The sequence below is a fragment of the Pholis gunnellus genome, assembly GCF_910591455.1.
Source record: "Pholis gunnellus genome assembly, chromosome: 15".
NCBI classification, from domain to species: domain Eukaryota; kingdom Metazoa; phylum Chordata; class Actinopteri; order Perciformes; family Pholidae; genus Pholis; species Pholis gunnellus.
The window spans coordinates 20,865,677-20,885,996 of NC_136542.1; the positions used below are offsets into that span (position 1 = coordinate 20,865,677).

General features: G+C 42.4%; 1 protein-coding gene across 1 annotated transcript in view; it reads right to left on the reverse strand.

The window, feature by feature from the left end:
• alk (ALK receptor tyrosine kinase) overlaps nt 1–20,320 on the reverse strand; it is a gene marked incomplete at both ends in the record, with an annotated part of 222,817 nt that overhangs the window by 44,343 nt on the left and 158,154 nt on the right. The window contains 5 exons of the mRNA XM_079174739.1: nt 5,404–5,498; nt 7,083–7,255; nt 9,536–9,639; nt 10,282–10,416; nt 15,097–15,228. Of these exons, the coding sequence (XP_079030865.1) occupies nt 5,404–5,498; nt 7,083–7,255; nt 9,536–9,639; nt 10,282–10,416; nt 15,097–15,228 (639 nt within the window). The remainder of the gene's footprint in view (nt 1–5,403; nt 5,499–7,082; nt 7,256–9,535; nt 9,640–10,281; nt 10,417–15,096; nt 15,229–20,320) is intronic.

A 20,320-nucleotide genomic window follows, 5' to 3' on the forward strand; every position in this document is an offset into this window, starting at 1 on the left:
TAGTTTCATCTTTACGATGTACAAAAAATTAACACTTTCCCAAAAGACAAAAGGTCAAAAAAGTGTGAAAATAAAACTTAATCTGCATTATGTGCATCAATTTACATACCGTGGATTATATATGTGTAAGCTGTTATAGCCCCCACGAAAGATATTGCAGAGCGCGCACCGTTTCCTTCAACTTGTTGCACAAAAAAAAAATGTTTCATTCCCACTTGACAAACTCTCTTATTTTGAGAACCCAGATGTGTTCAGCCGAGCTGCTATAAATGTGTCTGTGACTCTGAATTTGTTTCCAAAGAAAGGCCACGTTTTGTTGAGGAGTTCTGTCTCAGCGTCTCATTTCTTTGATGTTACGTTCTGTAGAAAAAGCCGCTCTGTGGCTCTGTGGCTCTGTTGCTCGATGACCCTTGTTGAGCCAAGCAGAAGATGTGAGATTATTTCAGAGAAGTCAGATAAGGTTCACGGCGCTGATAGTGCAGCCAGCGTTCAATGCTATGACACTAAACAAGGGCATTGGCTCAGATCTTGACCATGCTGCTATTCTGCTAGTCTGTCTCTGATTTATAACTTTGTTTTTAAATCAAAGCCGGATAAGCCACCCAAAGAGGCTCCAGCCGACTTTAGAACAATAAGAATCACGTCACGCTGCCTCAATGCTTCAGTCTATCAACACAAATGGGGGCCATCCATCTTTATAGCCTTTTCATTGAACACTCTCAATGTGCATTGTGTAGATACTTGAGGCATGCAAACAATGCATTGTAAATGACACTCTATGTGCGTATGATCCGCATATTAAGCTCCATTTCTGTTCTGCATATGGAACTGACTTTTGAGAGGAAGATTACATGCTTTCAGGGGCTATTTGCATTTCATATGGCGAGTGGAGAAAAACAGTTTGTTTGCTCTGTAGCTCACTGATAGTCTCTATTGGGTTTCCCATGGATGGTAAACAGGCAGCAAAGGATGATTTAAAGGTTCCGTGAGAGTGCTTTCTTTTACTTGCTTTGCTCTTGTAAGCCACAACTACTCCTGGACAACCCACTGTCGAGCAGGTGGTGTTTCAAAGAACGGAGTGGCATGAGGGGAATATCGAAGCAGAAATCCGACCACGAGTACAAGTTTTCCTAATTGCGACGAGCCGACGAGTTGCCCACATAGTGTCATTTGCTTCCTTGGTGAGAACAAATCATGCCCCGCCTTCTCCGCCGTCATCTGGCGGTGTCAGGGGACAGAAGCAGGACCTTTCATCTTTATCTCTGTAATCATTTTACTGCAAAAACACTCCCTCATCTCTGTCTCGGTTCCCCTGTCACCTCAGGCTGAAGGCTCACCGTTTATGACAATATGGCAGGGGGCTCCCTCAACAGCTGAAAGGTTTGGAAAGCAACTGGCTGGCAATGTTTCATTTGGTCCGAGAAAACCTGCTTTAACTCAGAGCAAACAGCTTGACATCAATGTTATTTGTGCACGAGTTGAAACTGCACCTGTGGTCCTCTGGGTGATAAATATCATTAAAGTGCTGTCTCTACTGGAACAACATCTTTGTAACTTTGTCCTCAAAGCTTGAAAAAAATAAAAAATAAACTCAGCATTGCTTACCTAAAATCTGCCACCTAGAAAATCAATAGCTCATTCCCTCGCCCTGTAATCCTCAAATAAATATCATCGTCTAAGTCACCACCGCTTGGGAGTTTTGAAACAGATAGAGTTAATGTGCAGATTTGATGGATCAAATACCACGCACGAGTCACTGCAGTGCGTTTGATTGCTTTCTGCACAACCCTGTCCCTCTGGTTGTAAGGCCCTTAGATGGGTTGTGTGTACGCAGCAAGTTCAGCAACTTTTTACATCTTCTACAAAGTCGCTAATAAGGCTCACCGCATTGTTATTCTGAGCAGGGGGGGTATACACGCTGCAGCAGGGCTACGGAGGAGACAGAGTCGGAGCATGCAGCATTGGTATGCTGCTGCAGCAGCAGAAGGACTCAGCTGGTCCACCACAGAGCAGTGTGAACCAGAGGGCAGGGCAACAGGCGGCGTGGCTGTCACTGGTCATTAACAGGCCGCCGTAAGTTGCCCGAAGCCCACCGGAGGCAAGCCATGGGGGTGGTGGGGGGGAACCTAAAATATCTTAAAATTGCAATAGTCCTGAGGAAAATCCACACAACAATCAGAACTATTCTACTACATGGCCTTTTTCTCAAATGCAAGAAAACGAACTGTACTTTTGGATTCCTAATCTGTAACCTTGCATGCACTGCTTCTGTGAACACTCTAAAGGCGGCTGGTAGACCTGGGAGAGACCACCATTTTAATAAGGTGCTTTTAATTAGCGCTAATGTAATGTCATCACGGTGAACCCACTGAGGAATGTTGAGCATCTGTACTTACTGGTCAGTGGTGTGTCTCTGCGTTTCTCATAACCCACAGGTGCAGCTGCAGAATTACTGAAATGAGTACATTTCAGTAATCCGTACTTGTATTACACTAGTTACCACGACAGATAACACCGATGCAACAGCCAACTAACAGCACATAACTGGAGTGGAGAAACTAACTGGATCCTCATTGAACATGGATACAACTCTTTGTGTGTGGTTGTGTGTGTGGCTAAAACACAGTTTGAGAAAATCCAATTATTTCCACCCCAATCTTCGAAAGGAGTGTTGCATTGGCAATCCAGTGATGTCAGCGCCCAGCTACTGAGGGGGCACATTCACAGTGTGATGGTGGGGGGAGGCAGAAAAGAAGTGATGGCACAGGGCAGAGACCAAAAGATGAACTTCCTGTGCTGTCTAACACAATAAACTCATTTATTGATGCTGCTGAAGATGAAATAATCAAACCAACAAACCAGGTCCAACACCTGAAGGGCAACGGCCGCATCATCACACGGGCTTGCCAAACTATAAATCCCACTAAAGCCAAGAGAAGGCCACGGATGGCTGGTCCTCTGCATGATGTGTTCACAGTATGTTTTCCCACCGAAACACATTACTGGGGTTGTGTCATGACGCTCTGGGATCTATCATGCTAATCACTCACAGTGATCACTCTTGGAAGCGACGCCTTTTTGCTGAGCTTCGGCATCTCCCATCAGCTGGTCTGACTGATGGGCGATAAAAAGTGGCTTTGTCAAGTGTGGCTGAAGGTAATGGAAGTGAGCAAAGCGTGGATAGAGGATCCTTGCTGCCGCTCTGAAGGACATAAAACACAAATTGGTGTGCAAATATCTTCTGGAAAATGTCATCTCTTTCAATCAAGAGTCATCGACCCAATAAGCCAATGCTGATAGAGGACGATCTGCTCCAGCCCGGACCAATCAGCAATTTCTCACATCATATTCAGCAGATGACCTCATGTCATCTGATTGTATTTTACAGTTATGGCGATAGTGTTGCTATTAGATCTGTGATCAATGATTCAACTCAACAAAAACATCATCCATTATTGTAGATTTGAATGAAAACTGTCAACTAAATATCTTTAATTAATCACAACTGAACAGCTTTTAACGTTGTAGTGACATTATAGTGACAATAGATATGTCTTTAGCTTTTACCATTTTGATGTGAAATGTTGATTGCGCAATGTGATGGCGATAAAATAACTAGATAATAATTAGATAGGCTTCCTTGTAAGCCTCGCTTTCATTCTGTAATTCTGTCCGCCACATGGACGATCTCTCTGAAAAATATAAATGCTCTATATATATATTTTTTTTTTTTCACTAGTTTTAACCTTTGAATGTGTATATATGACATCTATTGCACTTCTGTCCATCCTGGGAGAGGATCCCTCCTCTGTTGCTCTCCATAAGGTCTCTCCCTCTTTTCTCCCCGTTAAAGGTTTTTTGGGGGAGTTCTTCCTGTTCCCATGTGAGGGTCCTGGGACAGAGGATGTTGTATGTGTACAGATTGTAAAGCCCTCTGAGGCACATTTGTCATTTGTGATTTTGGGCTGTACAAAAATAAAATAAATTGAATTGAACCTTCCTTTGTCATAGAACTAAGATCTAGGTTTTGAGTTTAAATTGGGATTCTTATGGTAGTTTCTTTGTACAGTAGCCAGGCAGCTAGCAGTAGCAGTGTTGCTAATGCTACCGCTACCTATCGCTTGCAGCCTGAAAACGAACCAGGGGCTACAAGGAAGCCAGGCTGCTCGAAAATATGAATTGTCCGTTTAATAATCGTAACAATGCTAGCTAATGCTAACACTATCAGCTTGATGCAAATATCTATGATTCCATATCCATTTCATAATCTAAACAAAGAACACCTTTTCTTGTGGTGGCCATTCTAAAATGAATGTCACGCTTACTACGTTCTGTTGTATCAGATCAACACTGGTTGTCTTTACAACAGTGCCACAACAATAATACCACTTAGAAATTCTACATTGGAGAAGTTGAAAAGTTTTTCTGTTGCCACTTTAATCGTTCTAGTATTGCCACCATACTTCTCACCTTGGACGAAAAAACATGACAGTTTTTGATTTTCTTCTTATAATCTCCCTGGCCAGCATGAAAAGCCCTTGCCTCTTGAATCTAATTCTTGGCCAGGATGTAGTCACTTTAACCCTGTTTCATTTTAACAACGTTTCCATTACTATTCCTGTCACTGCTCTCAAACAGTTTCTCTGAGATGGAGGGAGGCACTGAACTCCCAACCTTTCATACTCCAGACGCCAGACTTGGTTGTCATCACACTCTTGTTTTTTTATACTGATGCACCATCTCAATTATAACACAGAAGTATCCGGAAAGGTGACGTGAGGCTTGACCTTTATAAGTCTGCAGTGCAACATTCGAACATTAGCCCGTGTCAGTCAGCAAGCTATACTGTGGCGGATTTGAACTGTTCTGACATTTCACGACACATGAAAAGTTCTCAAAGAGAGTGTGCTAAAAGAACGTAATAATATATATTAATTACAAAAAGTTTTACTGATGAATCTCTTCGCAAAACTGCAGTTAATTTAATAAAGATATCATACCTAAGGGAGTAGTAGACTTGCTAGGATTTTCAGATAATATTTGAAGCGCTTTTACTCAGAATTGAAAAAAAAAGAAGTTCTGAGCACTATATTATGTCTATGTCAAGGGAATTTCAATGTTAAGTGCATCCTTGGTGAATGCTTCAGAGAGTACAAAACTGCCGCTCAGTCAAATCTTATCTCTGTACAACATGAACATAGGGCACACCTGTTTTGATTACTAATTAAATTGCTTAGGTCACTAAATGTTTACTTAAGTTTGTCTGAAGTTAACACTTTTCAGAGCAATCCAGTTTTCCCCCATTGTGCTTGTCATGGTCAATCAATCAGGCTATCGGTCAAAGAAGTACTTTAACTCAACCAAGGTCCGATGAAGTTAGAGTGGAAAACTCTTTCTACTCACATGCCAAGAAGCAGTCCATGCTGAAAGAGACGTTGTCTATAGAGATGGCTGAACCGGGTCCAGGTCCATCTTCCGCGCTGAACTGCAGCCAAAACCTACGGAGGGACAGAGCTGTTTTAACAACCGTGCAAGCTGTGAATGGTTGGATAGCTTCTCACTGAAAGGATATGAAGAAGAATTTATAGCGCTTTAAGAAAAATGTCATTGAGCTTTGGGTGTGCATTGTAGGCCTTGTGACAGCTCAGTCTATATTGTTAAGAACTGTTAGCTCTTTGAGCAGATACAGGAACAACTTCTTTAGGGATGAAAGATATTTCCTTGTTCTAAATTAAATATGTTTCTGCACACAATAATGTAGGCATGCACAGCATGACCTATACGTCCAAAACCTTTGATGGAATAGTTTGACATTTTGTGAAATATGCTTGTTTCCTTTCTTTGATGGGAGGATCGATACCACTCTCAGTTCTGTATGGTAAATAAGAGCTGTAGCCAGTGGGATGTTAGCTTAGCTTGACAAAAACACTAGAAACCGGGGGAACTAGCCTGGCTCTTTTCAAAGATAACAAAATCTACCTACCAGCCCCTCTAAAGCTCCCTATTACACATGCTGTATTTTGTATGATTAGCTGTGTCGATCTTCTCATCTACATGTAACTTTCAGGCAAAAATCAACAACAAGTCAGCGTATTTCCCAAAATGTCAGTATCTCATAATTCTGTCTATTGATTAGTTTTACATTTTCTAGCTTTCAGACAATGATGTTCACAGGAGGTGATTGTCTGTGGCTGTTATACTGTATATATGAGTTCTAAATCCAAAGTCATTCCTCTTCAACACTGTCGGTCACACTGATAAGAGGTTTGTATCTGTGAAGTCAAACCTGATGGCATACCCACAAGATCACTCACATGCAGAGTCTACATAGTACATTGTCTGTTATGTCCGGACTTTTGTCTGCACTTCAGGCTGTATTTCTGATTCTATTTAAGCTCTAAAAAGGTCACCGCGCAAAGACTGGCAGGTTCACCCAATGGTTAAGGACATGACATTCTAATTAACAGCACAAGCACAGCTGACTACATAACCCAGGAATCAAAAATTAATCACTGTCAGGGGAGCAGGATTATCCAAGCTCGAATGGCCAAGAAGCCCCCAGTCAGGCAAACAGAGATGAAATCATCTGGGGTTTCTCTTTTTTTAATCTTGCTTTATTCTATTTTGTTTTAATTTCTCTCTCGTTTGAGGGGAAATCGGGGCCATAGCTAATTGGGAGGCAAGTAGGGTGGTTAGAGCCTTGTGTATTGATTTCTCCTCTCTTTATCACAGTCAAGTGGAGCAAAAAGAGAGCGGTCTATTTTGTACAACTGTACACATGGCAGGTCCACGGTATAAGACTAGAGTCCCTATGGGATTCATTAATTCTGCAGAGTTGAGAGAAAATGTTTCCCAGAAAATGTAAATCTGCGTCGAGGTAGATAGAAATAAGAAGCGCTTCTTGGTTCTGTTTGTGAAGACTTCCTTTCCGAGCTCTTAAGTATTTGTTTGAGTGTGTCGGAGGTCTGTTGGGGACTAAAGTTAGACCCCTTGCTCTTAAGTGCCAGTTTGATGCCTTCATACAGTCCAAACATGCAGCTTGATATAATCAAACTGCCGAAACAGCCAAGTGTTTTCCGTACCAGTCTGCCAGCCCGTAAAGGGGAATTATGACGAGCTTCCAGCCCCTTTCAGATTTGGGTTTGCTGGCTGAATGCCACAGTCTGCGCTGCTCCTCGGGGCCTGTGCTGTTCTCAGCAATCCACAGAGACAACGACCCCCTCTGCAAGCCTCCAGAGCACAGCCAGAACCGCACCTGTTGAGATCAGGTGGAAGTTGAAATGAGCGATGCAGTAAAGGTGACCAGGAGAATGTAGATGTTCGAGGTACATGCTGAGAAATAAAGAGAACGAATTACACAGCAACAATGGAACATTGTTTTTGACATGAAGAAAACCAGCCGAGTTACTGTGTTACCACTCAAGGAAGGGATGTACTTGAAACTGCATTGAGTTCAATCAGTCACAGCCATCTGTTCAGTTCTAATTATTCTAAGATTAATAAAATTCATCCAGGATCATGATTCGGGGTATTTTGCGACACACGCTTCTCCTGCATGCCTCGGCACAAATCAATCTCAATTTGCTGTTTCCAGGAGGGATATGGTCGGTGTAAACCTGCTTCGAATTACACAACAACCAGGCCGTGTCAGGAATTAAATAGTAAAAGGAAGTCTGAAATCTAAAGCGTGCTAACAAGCAATGGGATGTGACCATGTCCCTCTACAGCATTTCGGTGGCGCCAAGAACATAATTCTTGCTTTCACCATTTAAGTGGAACAGATGCTGGCTTAAGCCTGATGAAAAGCACACATAGAAACCACACTATTCCCAGACAACTGAATTCGGCGCTTTCATGGTGAACGCTTGCATTGTGCTTGTTCGACAGCAGGTTGTCGTCCTTATCGTGGACCGGCGGACCACATGGTGCCCGTTTAAACATCAAGATTACAGGCGCTGCATAGAGCACACTGGGCATGACATGAAAGTGGTCTGTAGCTAATACCCAAAACTAATATCCTCAACATAGTTGTCCAAGAGTGGACGGGCTAGATTGAACGGCAGCGGTTCAGCGTAGAGAGAAGGATTTAGAGTGTTAATCTGGAATCATGGCTGATCTTTGGCTGTGTGCCCGAGAAGCTGGGAGGCAAGGTTTTCTCTTTTTTCTGTCTTCCTTGCGACCAGTTCCTTTGCTTGTTTCTCATGTACAGACTCAATTTATTCCCTCTCAGTCTCTCCTATTATCTTGTTTTCTGACCTCTTGAGCTTTTCCATCTCCTTCCCACCTCCATCCCTGGATTCTGTGTCTGCTTGTCTCATCTCCAAGCACCCCCGCCACAACTCTAAATATGCAAAGTACACATGCAGAGGGCCAAAGGTCGCTGAGCTGAGCGATATCAAAATAACATAACGAAATTCTAGATGCAACAGCATCAATCAAGGGTTCAAGTGCACAACCAATCACCCCCGGAGACGTGCACTGTGAGCGTCATGATCTAAATAATGCATGGCTTCTCATTATTTTCACTAGGTCAGCAGATTCAATCTGTGATTGATGAGGTCAACCTCTCTGCCTGTTAGGATCTGTTCACCTGCTGTCTCGGCACATTGACATTTGATTTTTCAGCTGAGAGCTATTAACATATCAAAATATTAAGCAAGCAATTCATTAACTGTTGGAAAAAAAAAACGGTAACCGATAACAATATTGCTAAAGAAATGCAGCGTTGCAAATTATTTACACTTGTTATCTTATATTATGACATAACCCTGAAAGTAAACACATAGCCCATGAAGCATTTTAAATGTATTAATGATGATTTTTGTTTTTGCTATTGTTGTATGGTGAAGTGAAGAAGAAAGTATAAAAAAAGTTTTCTGTGAACAAAGAAGTTTATTTTGAAATTACACTATAGGGGAGCTAGAGTGTCATAGTTTGAAGCTGTCCGCTACTATTATCATTATTATTAAAAAGGTAATACTAACAAAAAACTTTGACCTGTTACATTGCAGTTTATATACATGTATGTCCAAAATGTAATCACCTATTTGACATTTATCTGAAATTGTTAATTAACATACTTATTCTTGAGTCATGGCCATAAATGTGTTTTGTGAAGTCACAGTGAACTCGACCTTTGACAATTCTACTCTTTTCATTCTTGAGTCAGGGTGGATGTTTATTTCCAAATTGAAGAAATTCCCTCCAGGCGTTCCAGAGATAGAGTTCACGAGAATGGACAACCCGAAAACACATTGCCTCCGGCCGTGGCTATCTCTGGCACAGAGGCGTAAAAAAATGACAGGACTGGAACATTCACTGCGGGGAGGCCAAGGTGCTAATAATCATTGTGCCAAATCTGGCACGTTATCATTTAAAGCAGCATATGTGCCGCGCGAGAAGAGAGAGCCCGACAGATGCAGCAGCAGTAATGGAGGGGGGGGGGGGCTGATATATCTGATCTCGGGTTTATGTGCATCTCAGAGAATGGAGATTATATTTTCTCTGGAGAAAAGTCTCACTGTACTTTGCTCACCGTGCACGGGGAGTTTCTGAGGGGAGGGGGGAAGAGAGGGCTCCTCAGTGTCGCTGAGCTCCGCTGGCCTTTGGACTGGCCTCCTTCCACGCTGAATGTAGCACCTTAAAACACACAAACAGTCATTACACACGCAGAAGAAGAAAAAGATTTGAATTGGAATACAAAGTTTAACAATACACATGGAGGTTTGGAAACGCGATTGCAGCCAAAGTTATTATTTCTCCCATTTCTCTACTTTGATGCATAGCTTAACTGATAGGACTAAAGGGTTGCCATAAGGTTAATTGAAAAGTAATGTGCAAGAAAATTAATCTAAAATCACCAAACATGGTATAAAATGATCCACACTACCGCTGAGACTTATGTAAATAAGTTGAGAACAAAAACAAGCCTCAGCAAACCGAGACTTTAGATTCTCATCCAGAGACACACCGCGTCACGGCGCTGACGATGAACCACAGATGTAGGACTCAAGGGTCTACATGCCGGAGCTTTTACACTCTGTTTGCAGAGAGACGCACTGCGCTCTGATTGAGATAACGCGTGACACATCAGAGGTTCTGGTGATCTTTCCGCATTCGCTAACTGTTAACACTGAAATATTCAATATCACGCTTTTTTTTTAAATGTGCCCCTTTAAAGAAGTCCATTTTAATGAGACATCAACACCACTGTAAAGACGTTTGAGAGAGCATGCACATGTCATCATTTGATCAGATCAATAGAAACTGTGTGTGAGCAACCTGATGACGGGCAGCTCTGTCTGGTGGCCTTGGACGGCGACTGGAGTCTTCTCCAGGAGAGACCGCGGCCCGGTACTGACTGCCAGCCACACTCGCCCTCTTCAAAAGTGCAGTAGCTGCCGTTGAGGAAGTGGCCTGGAGAGAAACAGGAGAGAGAATACATCAGGGGAGGAGAGGAGAAGATGATAAGGAGGGGGGGGGGCAAGTAATGAGTGGACAGGCCCGGCAGGTGGTCGAAAGCAGAGAGAATGGAGTGAACACTGACAGCCAAACTGCCAAGGAGAAAGAGGGCAGGGGTGTGTGTGGGAGGAATCTAGGAGATGAGAGACAGTGAGGGTGACGAGGTTGTGAGGAGAGAGCCGTGTGGGGGGGAGACTAATGGCTCACAGGACTCAACGTGTTGGAGAAAATTAGGGTTGAGGTGCGGTGGAGGTTACTCTAGAAACAGAAGCAGAAAATGGAAAAGGAAGAAGGAAAGAGGATCTGAGGGGAAAATGAGAAAGTTGAGGTGGTGACATGATGTGTTTTAGTCGAGCTTCACAGAACGCCACGAACCACGGAAGCAATTCCATACGAGCGGCCGCAGTACAGTGACAATGCGTAGTTAGAATGTAAAGTGCATTTCCACAATGTGTCTTAGTGAAGAAGTGAACACTCCTCCATTTGCAAACAAGGTCTCACCTTTTATGTTTGGTTAAGAAAAATCACCTACAGGTAGTGCACATATTAAAACACCCACTATTTGACCAAAGGTACATTTTGTGATTGAATTTTTCACGTTTCCAGCCCATCTTCATTTACAGATAACAGGGCTGTATATATATATATATATGTATATGTATATATGTATATGTATATATATATATATGTATATGTATATGTATATATATATGTATATATATATATACATATATATATACATATATATATATATACAGCCCTGTATATATATATATACATATACATATATATATATATATATACAGGGCTATATATATATATATATGTATATATACAGCCCTGTATATATACATATATATATATATATAGCCCTGTATATATATATATATATGTATATATATATATATATACAGTATAGGGCTCAGCATCATTGAATCCTACCAAGGAGCTGAAATGACACTGGAATTACCTTCCATATGAATAAATCAAACAGCGTGGAGTATTCAAGACTGCTACTCGCTTATGACAGTAATGAAGTTCAAATGAGAGAAGCATGGATTTTTATTGACAAAAATAAGGCACACCTCGACTACGTTCTTCTAATACATAATGTATTGATGGCAAATCTGTTGTTAAATTACGAATGAAGGTGTTTCTAAATGTTTGTCATTCATGTCAGACTTCAGGCGATGGCGAGAACACTGGTGCGGGTTTGAGTTGTCATCTCAGTGTTTCCAAAATTTCACCATAACTTTGCTTCATGCTCCTTTTCATCCCCAGCTCGTGTCTGTGAGTGCCCATTACCGATAAGAATCTCTAAGTGGCCAGATAACAGTGTGCTTTTTGGAAATGGCCTCCTCCAGATAATAGAACTGAAAGTGGCCTGAACCAGAGATCATGAAGCACGGATTCTTCAGGAGGAAAAGCAGCAAAAATGCTTCCTTCATCAATGTCACTAGTTTTTAAATCGTTTGTTTTTTATATAAAAAGGTTGACAGGTTTTAAAGACCTAATATAATGCAGCTAACGCTATTTCAATTTTATGTTAAAGTGTTAAAACACCAGAAATCATTTTTCTTTCTTTCTTTTTTGATGTTTTTTCCTCGAGCAAACCCAAAGCTCCTCTTGACGCTTTGGGTATTGAGTAGTTCTTGTCAGTAAGTAAGTAAGTAAGTCGTGTTCCTCTGTGTCTTGTGATATTAGGAGTCATTCTCCTCGTTACATAGACCAGTTGGTGTCTCTCCGTGCAAAGCATCATCATCCGATCGCCACTCATGACATGAATAGAGAAGTCCGCGATGATGTCACCTCAGACACATTAGCACGTGTCACTTAGTGCCTTTTTTTGTGACCTGAGCTGTCATTCGTAACTGTTTGACATCCGTCCAGTTTAGCCACTTACAAATGGATTCAACCTGAAACCATTTATTTAATGAGGCGTGAATAAGGCCGACATCCCAGTGTCATTACTGTTTTATGAAAGCTGACATGGACATCACTCAGTCTTTATGAATGCAGTGGAGTGTCATTCGGCTAATAATGTCGCTTCAATGCGATGTCGACGCTGCTTGACTGGTGTCGACATGACGACATGACAAGAGCCTATAAAAACATGTCATGGCAGGTTCCATATCATAATGGTGATCAAAGTCTGAACTAAAATGTTTTCTCTCCTTAAGAATAGATGAAAACGGTTTTGCCTGGATAATCTTTCAAAGTTAATTATTTTTAATTTGTTTTTTAATCTGTGAGAATCGATGAAAAAAGTGTTGCGTGTTGTTGTCAAACTCATTTTGGCCTCAAAGGGCTGAGTTACATCACTACCGTATGTTAAATAGGATTAAAGGCATTCATATTTTCTTCCTGGTGAGTTCTGATTTTCTCCACACACGCATACATACATAGAATGGGTGTTCACAAGTTATATAGAAGAAACCTGGAAGAAAATGTACATTTTTTAAATCCTATTAAATGGTGCACTCCAGCATCTTGTGGCCACGATGATTATTACCACAACAAAAATGATCCCGACAGAGAAAGTTATCCTGGAAAAACCTTTTCCTCCACCTAAACCCAGGAGAGGAAACTAATTAGATCAGACTTAAGAAAGGGATCTCTCACTCTCAGAGCCCTGATGGTGTGTCATGAAGGAAAACACTGACATTTATGTTTCCACATGTGGAAGAATTATCAGGTTCATAAGAAGTGATGCGGTGTATGTCTGCAGAAGGACTGGGTTATGAGCAGTAATCGCTACAAGAATAACAGACAAAGCAAGACATCACAGCACTGGTCTAGTCATCTTTTTTGAGGGGGGGGGGGGGGGCTGCTTCAAAGAAAAACAAAAGAATACTGCAGATTACTACATTGAATTTCTGCATACGTCCACCCTTTTGATGCAAACAGCATCGCTCTGTAGTCGCAGGGAAACGGCGGTGTTGGAAAGCAGTGGGATGTCTGCAGAATTCAGACCGACCAAGATCAACCAGCGGAAGCTGTGACAGCTGAGAACAGGCGGATGTGTTTATGCATAATGATGCTGTGGTAGGACGGCGAGGGAGATCCGCGGGGACCTGGTTTCCCCTTATATGTCAGGAGTCTGTGTGATTGACACTAAGCTAAGTTTGTTCCTCCTGCCTCCCTCTGCCTTTTCCCTGTTAATGAGCCCTGGCAATGCTTATGAAGGATTTAAATAGATCAAATCAGATGGAGGTAAGTCGTGGATAGATCATAGAGAATGAGGTATCAGAGAGGGAACACTGTGTGATTTGGGTAGCGGGGGGTAATCGTGGCAAGTGATGGAGATGGAAATGGAACAAATGCGGAGCCCGAGGTACGGTGGGAGGTTGAGGTTGACAAAGAGTAAAGAGACACACATAGACTGGTGAATCAACAATAGGTTGGCAGTCTTTGTCCTTACTAAAAAAAAAAAAAAGAAAAAGGATAAAGGTTATTGCTAATTTAAGAAAATAAGAGCGCTCAGTAGAAAAGGTCAGTGGAGATGTGGAGAGAAGAGGATCTTAAACGTTTCCCAGCTGAATCACAGCGATCCAGTGAAATATCAGTCTGTCCCTCCTCTGTTCTGTAAACATGAAATCATACTCATCTAGTTATGGTATTCACAACCCATATTTCAGACATGTTCACATATAAAACCCTTTGCCTAGATGGCAGCAGAGTGAAGTCAATGGCAGGCTGGGTTTGAGTGTTCCTGATCATTATTTGCACTCCAAATTCCGATTCTGGCATCAACGGTCAAAACACAACACACGCCCACAGTAACACAAACACACTCTTATTACATTCAAATGGGGATTATAGTCCTTGGGTTAGCCTCTCGGGCCAATTAGCACTGATAAGTCCTCCTTCAGCAGAAAGAAGAACCGTGCCCGCCTGGGATTTTCACCCTCTCATTAGCCTCTTATCTCTCAGATCCCAGAGCAGGCGAACCTATAAGCACCAAGGGAGCAGCCACCATTTTTAATAAGCACCGCATGGTAAGGTGACCTGCACAGTGGGCAGGAGCAGTTCTGCCCAGATTTAATATGGGGTGAAAAAACTCCAAAATCAAACTGCAGCGTGAAAAGCAAAACAGCAAACAGCTCATGGTACGAGCTTTTGACTCTTTGTCCGTTAATCGTGAGGAACGATGTGAAAGTGCACGCATGCAGGTGGGACCAAAAAAAAAAGAAGATCCTCGCCACTCACACAGACACTCAAAAACAGCAGGGCCTGTGGGATCGCACTTGTGAGTAAGATGTCAGCATACTTGGCTAGTGTTCCCTCCTAGGCCTCGAGAAAAGCAGAAAACAAAATGTGCTAAGAGACAGAAATAACAAGCACGGTCAAGGGTGAGAAATGCTAGCCAAGCATAGAATACGCTGCCTTTTTTTCTTTCCTGCCTCCCCTCACCACCCCTTCCCTCTCTGTCGGGGGGGGGAAGCTCGCGCGGGCGCTCGGTGGTTGCTCTGCTGGGCAGCGGAGTGCGACCACTTCATTAAAGACGACTCACTGCGGCTGACCGGCTGCACACATTTTTTCCAACGCAGGGATGAATGGCCTGGCATGAAGGGCCGGCGGACACGTGAGCTTTTTTTTTTTTTTTTTGCACATTCGGTGTCATGCTGTACTCACGACATAGGTCGCCTTCGTCGTCGCCGAGTGGGCAGTCCCTGCTGAAGTCGCACAGTTTGTCCAGTGGGATCCCCGGCCCCTGGTGACAGTGGTACTGGCCCTCTAGGGTGACGTTAGGGCCGGGCGCGGACGCTGGACAGAGGAAAAGAAGAACAAAGAAAAACGTTGTCATATTAAACGTTCCTCACACAGTTTCAACAATGCTGGGAAATGAAAAAACAGAAAAAGAAAATCTAGCGTTGGAGCCAAAAAAATGGCTCCACATTATCTTCCAAGTTCACGTATAGAACATGCTAGATGTACTGTATGTGTCAGACACAAATCATAACTCAGGGAAAACGTTGCCTGAAAACAGTATTATACAGTAAGAATATACAGTTGTTCTGTAAAAGTACATCAGTCAGTGACAATGGCTAACATAACCCCTGACTGCAAGCCCTGTATGACATCCACAAACTGCCTGTACCATCATAAATAACGTTTGGCCCAAGCTGCATAAGCATCTGGCTTTAAATAAAGTACAGACAAGGAACACATGCAGCAAACAACTAAACAATGACCTAGATACTGTAGCAGGTAGTGGAGGCGCACCCACCCACCCACACACACACACACACACACACACACACACACACACACACACACACACACACACACACACACACACACACACACACACACCAACACAAACTGATATCACTGGGTCCAAACATATCAACTGTAACCTGGGACATTTGCATATCTATGCAAATCAGAGAAGTGATATCTCCAGGTTGTAAAATACGGACTGCTTACCTCCACCTTCATCATCACAAGCTGTTCACAGTGAAGAGAACAAAACTGTCCCTGTCCCCCCCCCCTCTTGTAAGGAAGAAAAAAGTGATTGTTATCATGGGTGAGGGGATCCGCTTACTGTAGCTTTGCGCTTGATCTGTATTATGTAGATTTGCTCTCCACTCAGACGAACACGAGTGTTGGAAGTGCGATAGCATTGTGGAGGCCGTGAAAAGACCGGCGGCACCAGGCTACGGTGACAAGGTGGGTCGCTGATGCTCCGCTAATTTTGACACAAAGTGATGTGGTGAGTGCGCTCTTTGTTTCTCTCAGTTTGCATGACTTTCCCAGGTGACATGATTACCATTATTGATGAAATAAAGCGGTTAATTATACAGTTTGATGCCCACACAATTTAACATCAGCCATGAGATCCATTTCACCAGGGGCCAAATGTGTGGGCATGAACAGATATAATTGACTACGCATTATAAACGTATCATGTTTATAATGAAACATAAGTTCAAGCACACAAATACAGTCTTAGATTTCAGTAATGAAATAACTCAGGACTGTGTATTGGCAAGAATTTGGCGATTACGAGACGCATCATGACACAGTGGTTATGACTCAATATATTGCGATACTGTGGCGATCAGCGTGGCGATATATTGCGATTTTTTAAAATTCTAATGTTAGGAAAACTGTCACACCGTTCATGAAATCTGACTTTTTTATGCAATCAAAACATTGGGATGTGCATTTATCACAGTCCCTGTACTTTTTGTGCAATTTGAGCCACCGATTGCCTCTATTGATTAAAAAGAGACAGCGTTTTTGAGAATCGATACAGTATCAAAAAATATAATACCACATTACTCAAGTGTATCGATATTTTGACCATCGACTGCCTGGTAATAACGCGATAGACGGCAGACATGTCACAGCCGTGCCTGAGTCACGGCACACTTCACTCCCGCCTGCCACTGCGGCTGAGAAACCTTAAGGCCCAGTGGGAAACTGGCAGAGTCAACTCAATGGATTCAAGAGATGGAGGCAGCTGCTTTTTTTTTTATTGGACAAAAACCCCTATTAATCAGGGCGGCCTCACTGCGGCGGGGCCCTAATGGCTGCAGACAGACACATTAACATGTCAGCGAATAATCCAGTTCAAATTCTTTGAAAACCTTTAGCCCTGTGCTGCACAGCATGAGTCGTCTTTTTCCAGAAATAAAGTCAGCGAGTTAAATCGCAGTCTCACAAACATGACTTTGTTTTTACAGAAGAACGCAGAAGACGGAGAATGTGCCATTTTTATTCAAATGAGGCGAGGCTTGTTTGTTTATGACCAACTGCGTATACGTGTGTGCGTATAGATGTGGTCTTGCTATGTGTATTGAGTGATGCTCGGCACATGCATTATGCATTGATTGTGCTCAGTGGCTTCTTCTCCGTATAGTGTTGACACCGCAAGCTGAACGATCTATCAAGAAAGAGTAAAAGAGAAAGTCTGCCAGAGTACGCCGGAATCTTTGGGCAAGGTATGTAAATTCATCGATTAATCTAAGTTTGATGACAGTGGAGTAAAAAAATGTCAAAGAATTCACGATGCCGCTGAACTTTAAGCTCCCTGAGCAGGTAAGTGCAGCCAGACATGGCCGCTGCACTCCTGGCCCACCGCGGTTCTTAAATCACACTTGTCAGACTGTGAAAACAAGTGGGTCATGGATGCATTGCCTGTGGGAGTGACTTTTGTATTTCTGCGTGCTTGGGGGGAGTCGGTTTGGCTTTGTGAGGGGAATGATGTATGAGTGGCGGGGAGCCGGAGGAGTGACTGGAGAGGGCACAGCAGCCGCTGATCTTGACTGGCAGAGCGCGGGAGAAACGGAAGGTACTTGTTGGATGCAGCTAAACCGCTAACAACTCTCCGTGCGCAGCTGTTAACGTTACAAAACACGTACACTGTCAAAGAAAAGCTGGGGTTATTCTTTTCCTCATAAAAAAAACAGTTTCATCTCCTGCATGTATAAGACACGTGCTGAGATAATGTAAACAGCCGCGCAGAAAGGAGCTCATCAAGGTTTGTACATGAAATACTGCTGACGACTTAAAACGTGAATATTTTTTCAGGTGTGTATGACAAGTGTTCAAAGGTGCCAGAAAAGAAAGGAAATCCACCAGACAAGACACTGAAAGAAACCTTTCATGCAGCAACAAAAGCAAACCTACTCAAGAGATCAACAAAGACACCGTATTTCAGTCACAAGCCGCTTTCATAACTTGACACATGTAACCTCTAAAGCGACGACATACTCCAAAGTCAATGCAGACGGCATCGCGTTTGCTTTTTATAACTGCACATTATTATTTCTGATAAAAACAAATGTGCAGGATGGTATGTCATTCACATTACCGCCTTCCAGCTTTGCAGGGTTTCATAACAAATACACTTCATTCCCAAATAATGTCAGCTGGCTTTTTCAAGGTCCACTGGGTTTTGAGAGTCCTGTTGAGACGATGTGACAGACACACTGTGGATCACTGTACGTCTCAGCTTGGTTGTTTTTATGGAGTGAAGAGAGTCCGAACCGCCTGTCAGCATCTACAGTATTATGTTTAGGTTACCAGGATTGATTGTTGGCAACTTGCAGTGAGTAATTACTAAACAGGTTACCAGAAAAGAGTCCATTAGAGCATGCGAATGCTATCAGTATATACTTTCACCTGTTTCTCTTTCTGTCATTGGTAACGGCTGCTCTTATTAGAGGGGGAGTAAGGCTTGTTTAGGTTTTATTCTAAACCCCGACAGTGTGACCAGCTATTACAGTGCATACATGTCTGATACATGACACGGTGGAGTGGACCTGGTAAAGCCCAGTCGTTAGGAAAAAAGGTTGGCATTGTACATTTCTGCTTTTTATGGATTCGGTCCGGGAAAGTGACGTAGTACAACATGTGCCGCGCAGAGCAACGTGGCATATGAAGCGGCCGTGAAAGTTACTTTACGAAATAACGAGCAAAGAAGTCCACTACGGGTGGGTGAGAGTGGGTGAGAGTGGTGGTGAACGGCTCATACACACACAGGACTTGCACCCTGGAGACCGCTGTTCATTTCTCTTGTGAAAGCAAAAGTCAAAGTTGACTTTACGCTCGTTAGGTAACGTTAAGTGAGAAACTCCGCTCAGGGCGGTTGGTATTTAATTGTGCTAACTTTAATTGAGTTAAATTGTTACGTTACATTATTAAATTAACTTAAGTTAACACAAACCATGATCTTTTTTCTATATCATGCACAATATTACTTTTCTGTTTTAGTTTCTTTTTGGCACTCATGTTAGTTTTACTTCTGATAAACTTGATATTTTTTAGTTGATATTTACGTTACTCATTATGCTATTCTATATTATGTCAGTATTACTTCGTATACACTTAATATGTATTACTCTATTGGTCATATACATTTGTATTTTCACTCTTTTGTGTTTTACTTATTATTCTGTACACCAATATTATTCTCCTTGTGACTGGCTTGCCTGGTAGCATTTACATAACCTCCTACTTGTAAAGTGTGAATACAATGAGGTAAACATTAGCAGACACAACCAACACAGTGCTGTGGTTAAAATGCTCTAAAATATACTTATATTAAATGTATGAAATGTGCACTAAATATGCAGCAGTTTTACAATGTTTCCCTAATTACCTAATGCAATTATAAGAAGAGAGCCTTTTTCAAGTTCCTCTCATGTCTGCTAAAGTCAGTTTGGCATGTTTTATAGATGTGTTTTCAATAAAGTTGAGTTTTTCCTCTCCCTCTTCAGAAAATCCCTTTCATCCGATTACCAGCCAAGTCGCCCAGATTTTCTAACTTTCACTGATGCCATCTGCTTCCAGGATGAAAATCAGGGAGCGCTTTACTTACTGAAGATCAACAGCAAAACAGCTGAGCAAAACAGGAATCAAACGGCAAAATATGGAGCTGAAGATAGACGAGATGCCTAAAGTGTTGTATTAAGTGGAGCGTCTTGAGAATGTGAAAATATATAATGGAAAGGAAAGAGGGTCAGAGGTATGGTACTTATAGAGAATATAAAGTGCTTGTAAAGTTGAAGCTAACATGACTCAAACCGAGGTGTCATGGTTATGTGTATCAACACAGAAACTAAGACATAGTCCACTATGGTGGTTCCACTTTTTCAACACATAACATTTCAGAGATTTTGCATAACAGCGGCACGCATGCCCCGCTTTTGCGATTCCGCTGATAGATTTCTCGCTCGGCAGGATATCACGGGATCGGGCAAAGCTGGCCATTTGAATAACACTTTGGGGGCCATTGCTTGTGGATTTGAATGCAGGCAAACGTGTCTTCGTTGTCGTCGTGCTGCAAAAACGCGGCCTTGATTGGCGGAGACCGTAGTGAAATGACCATGGCTTTTGTTTTCCTACG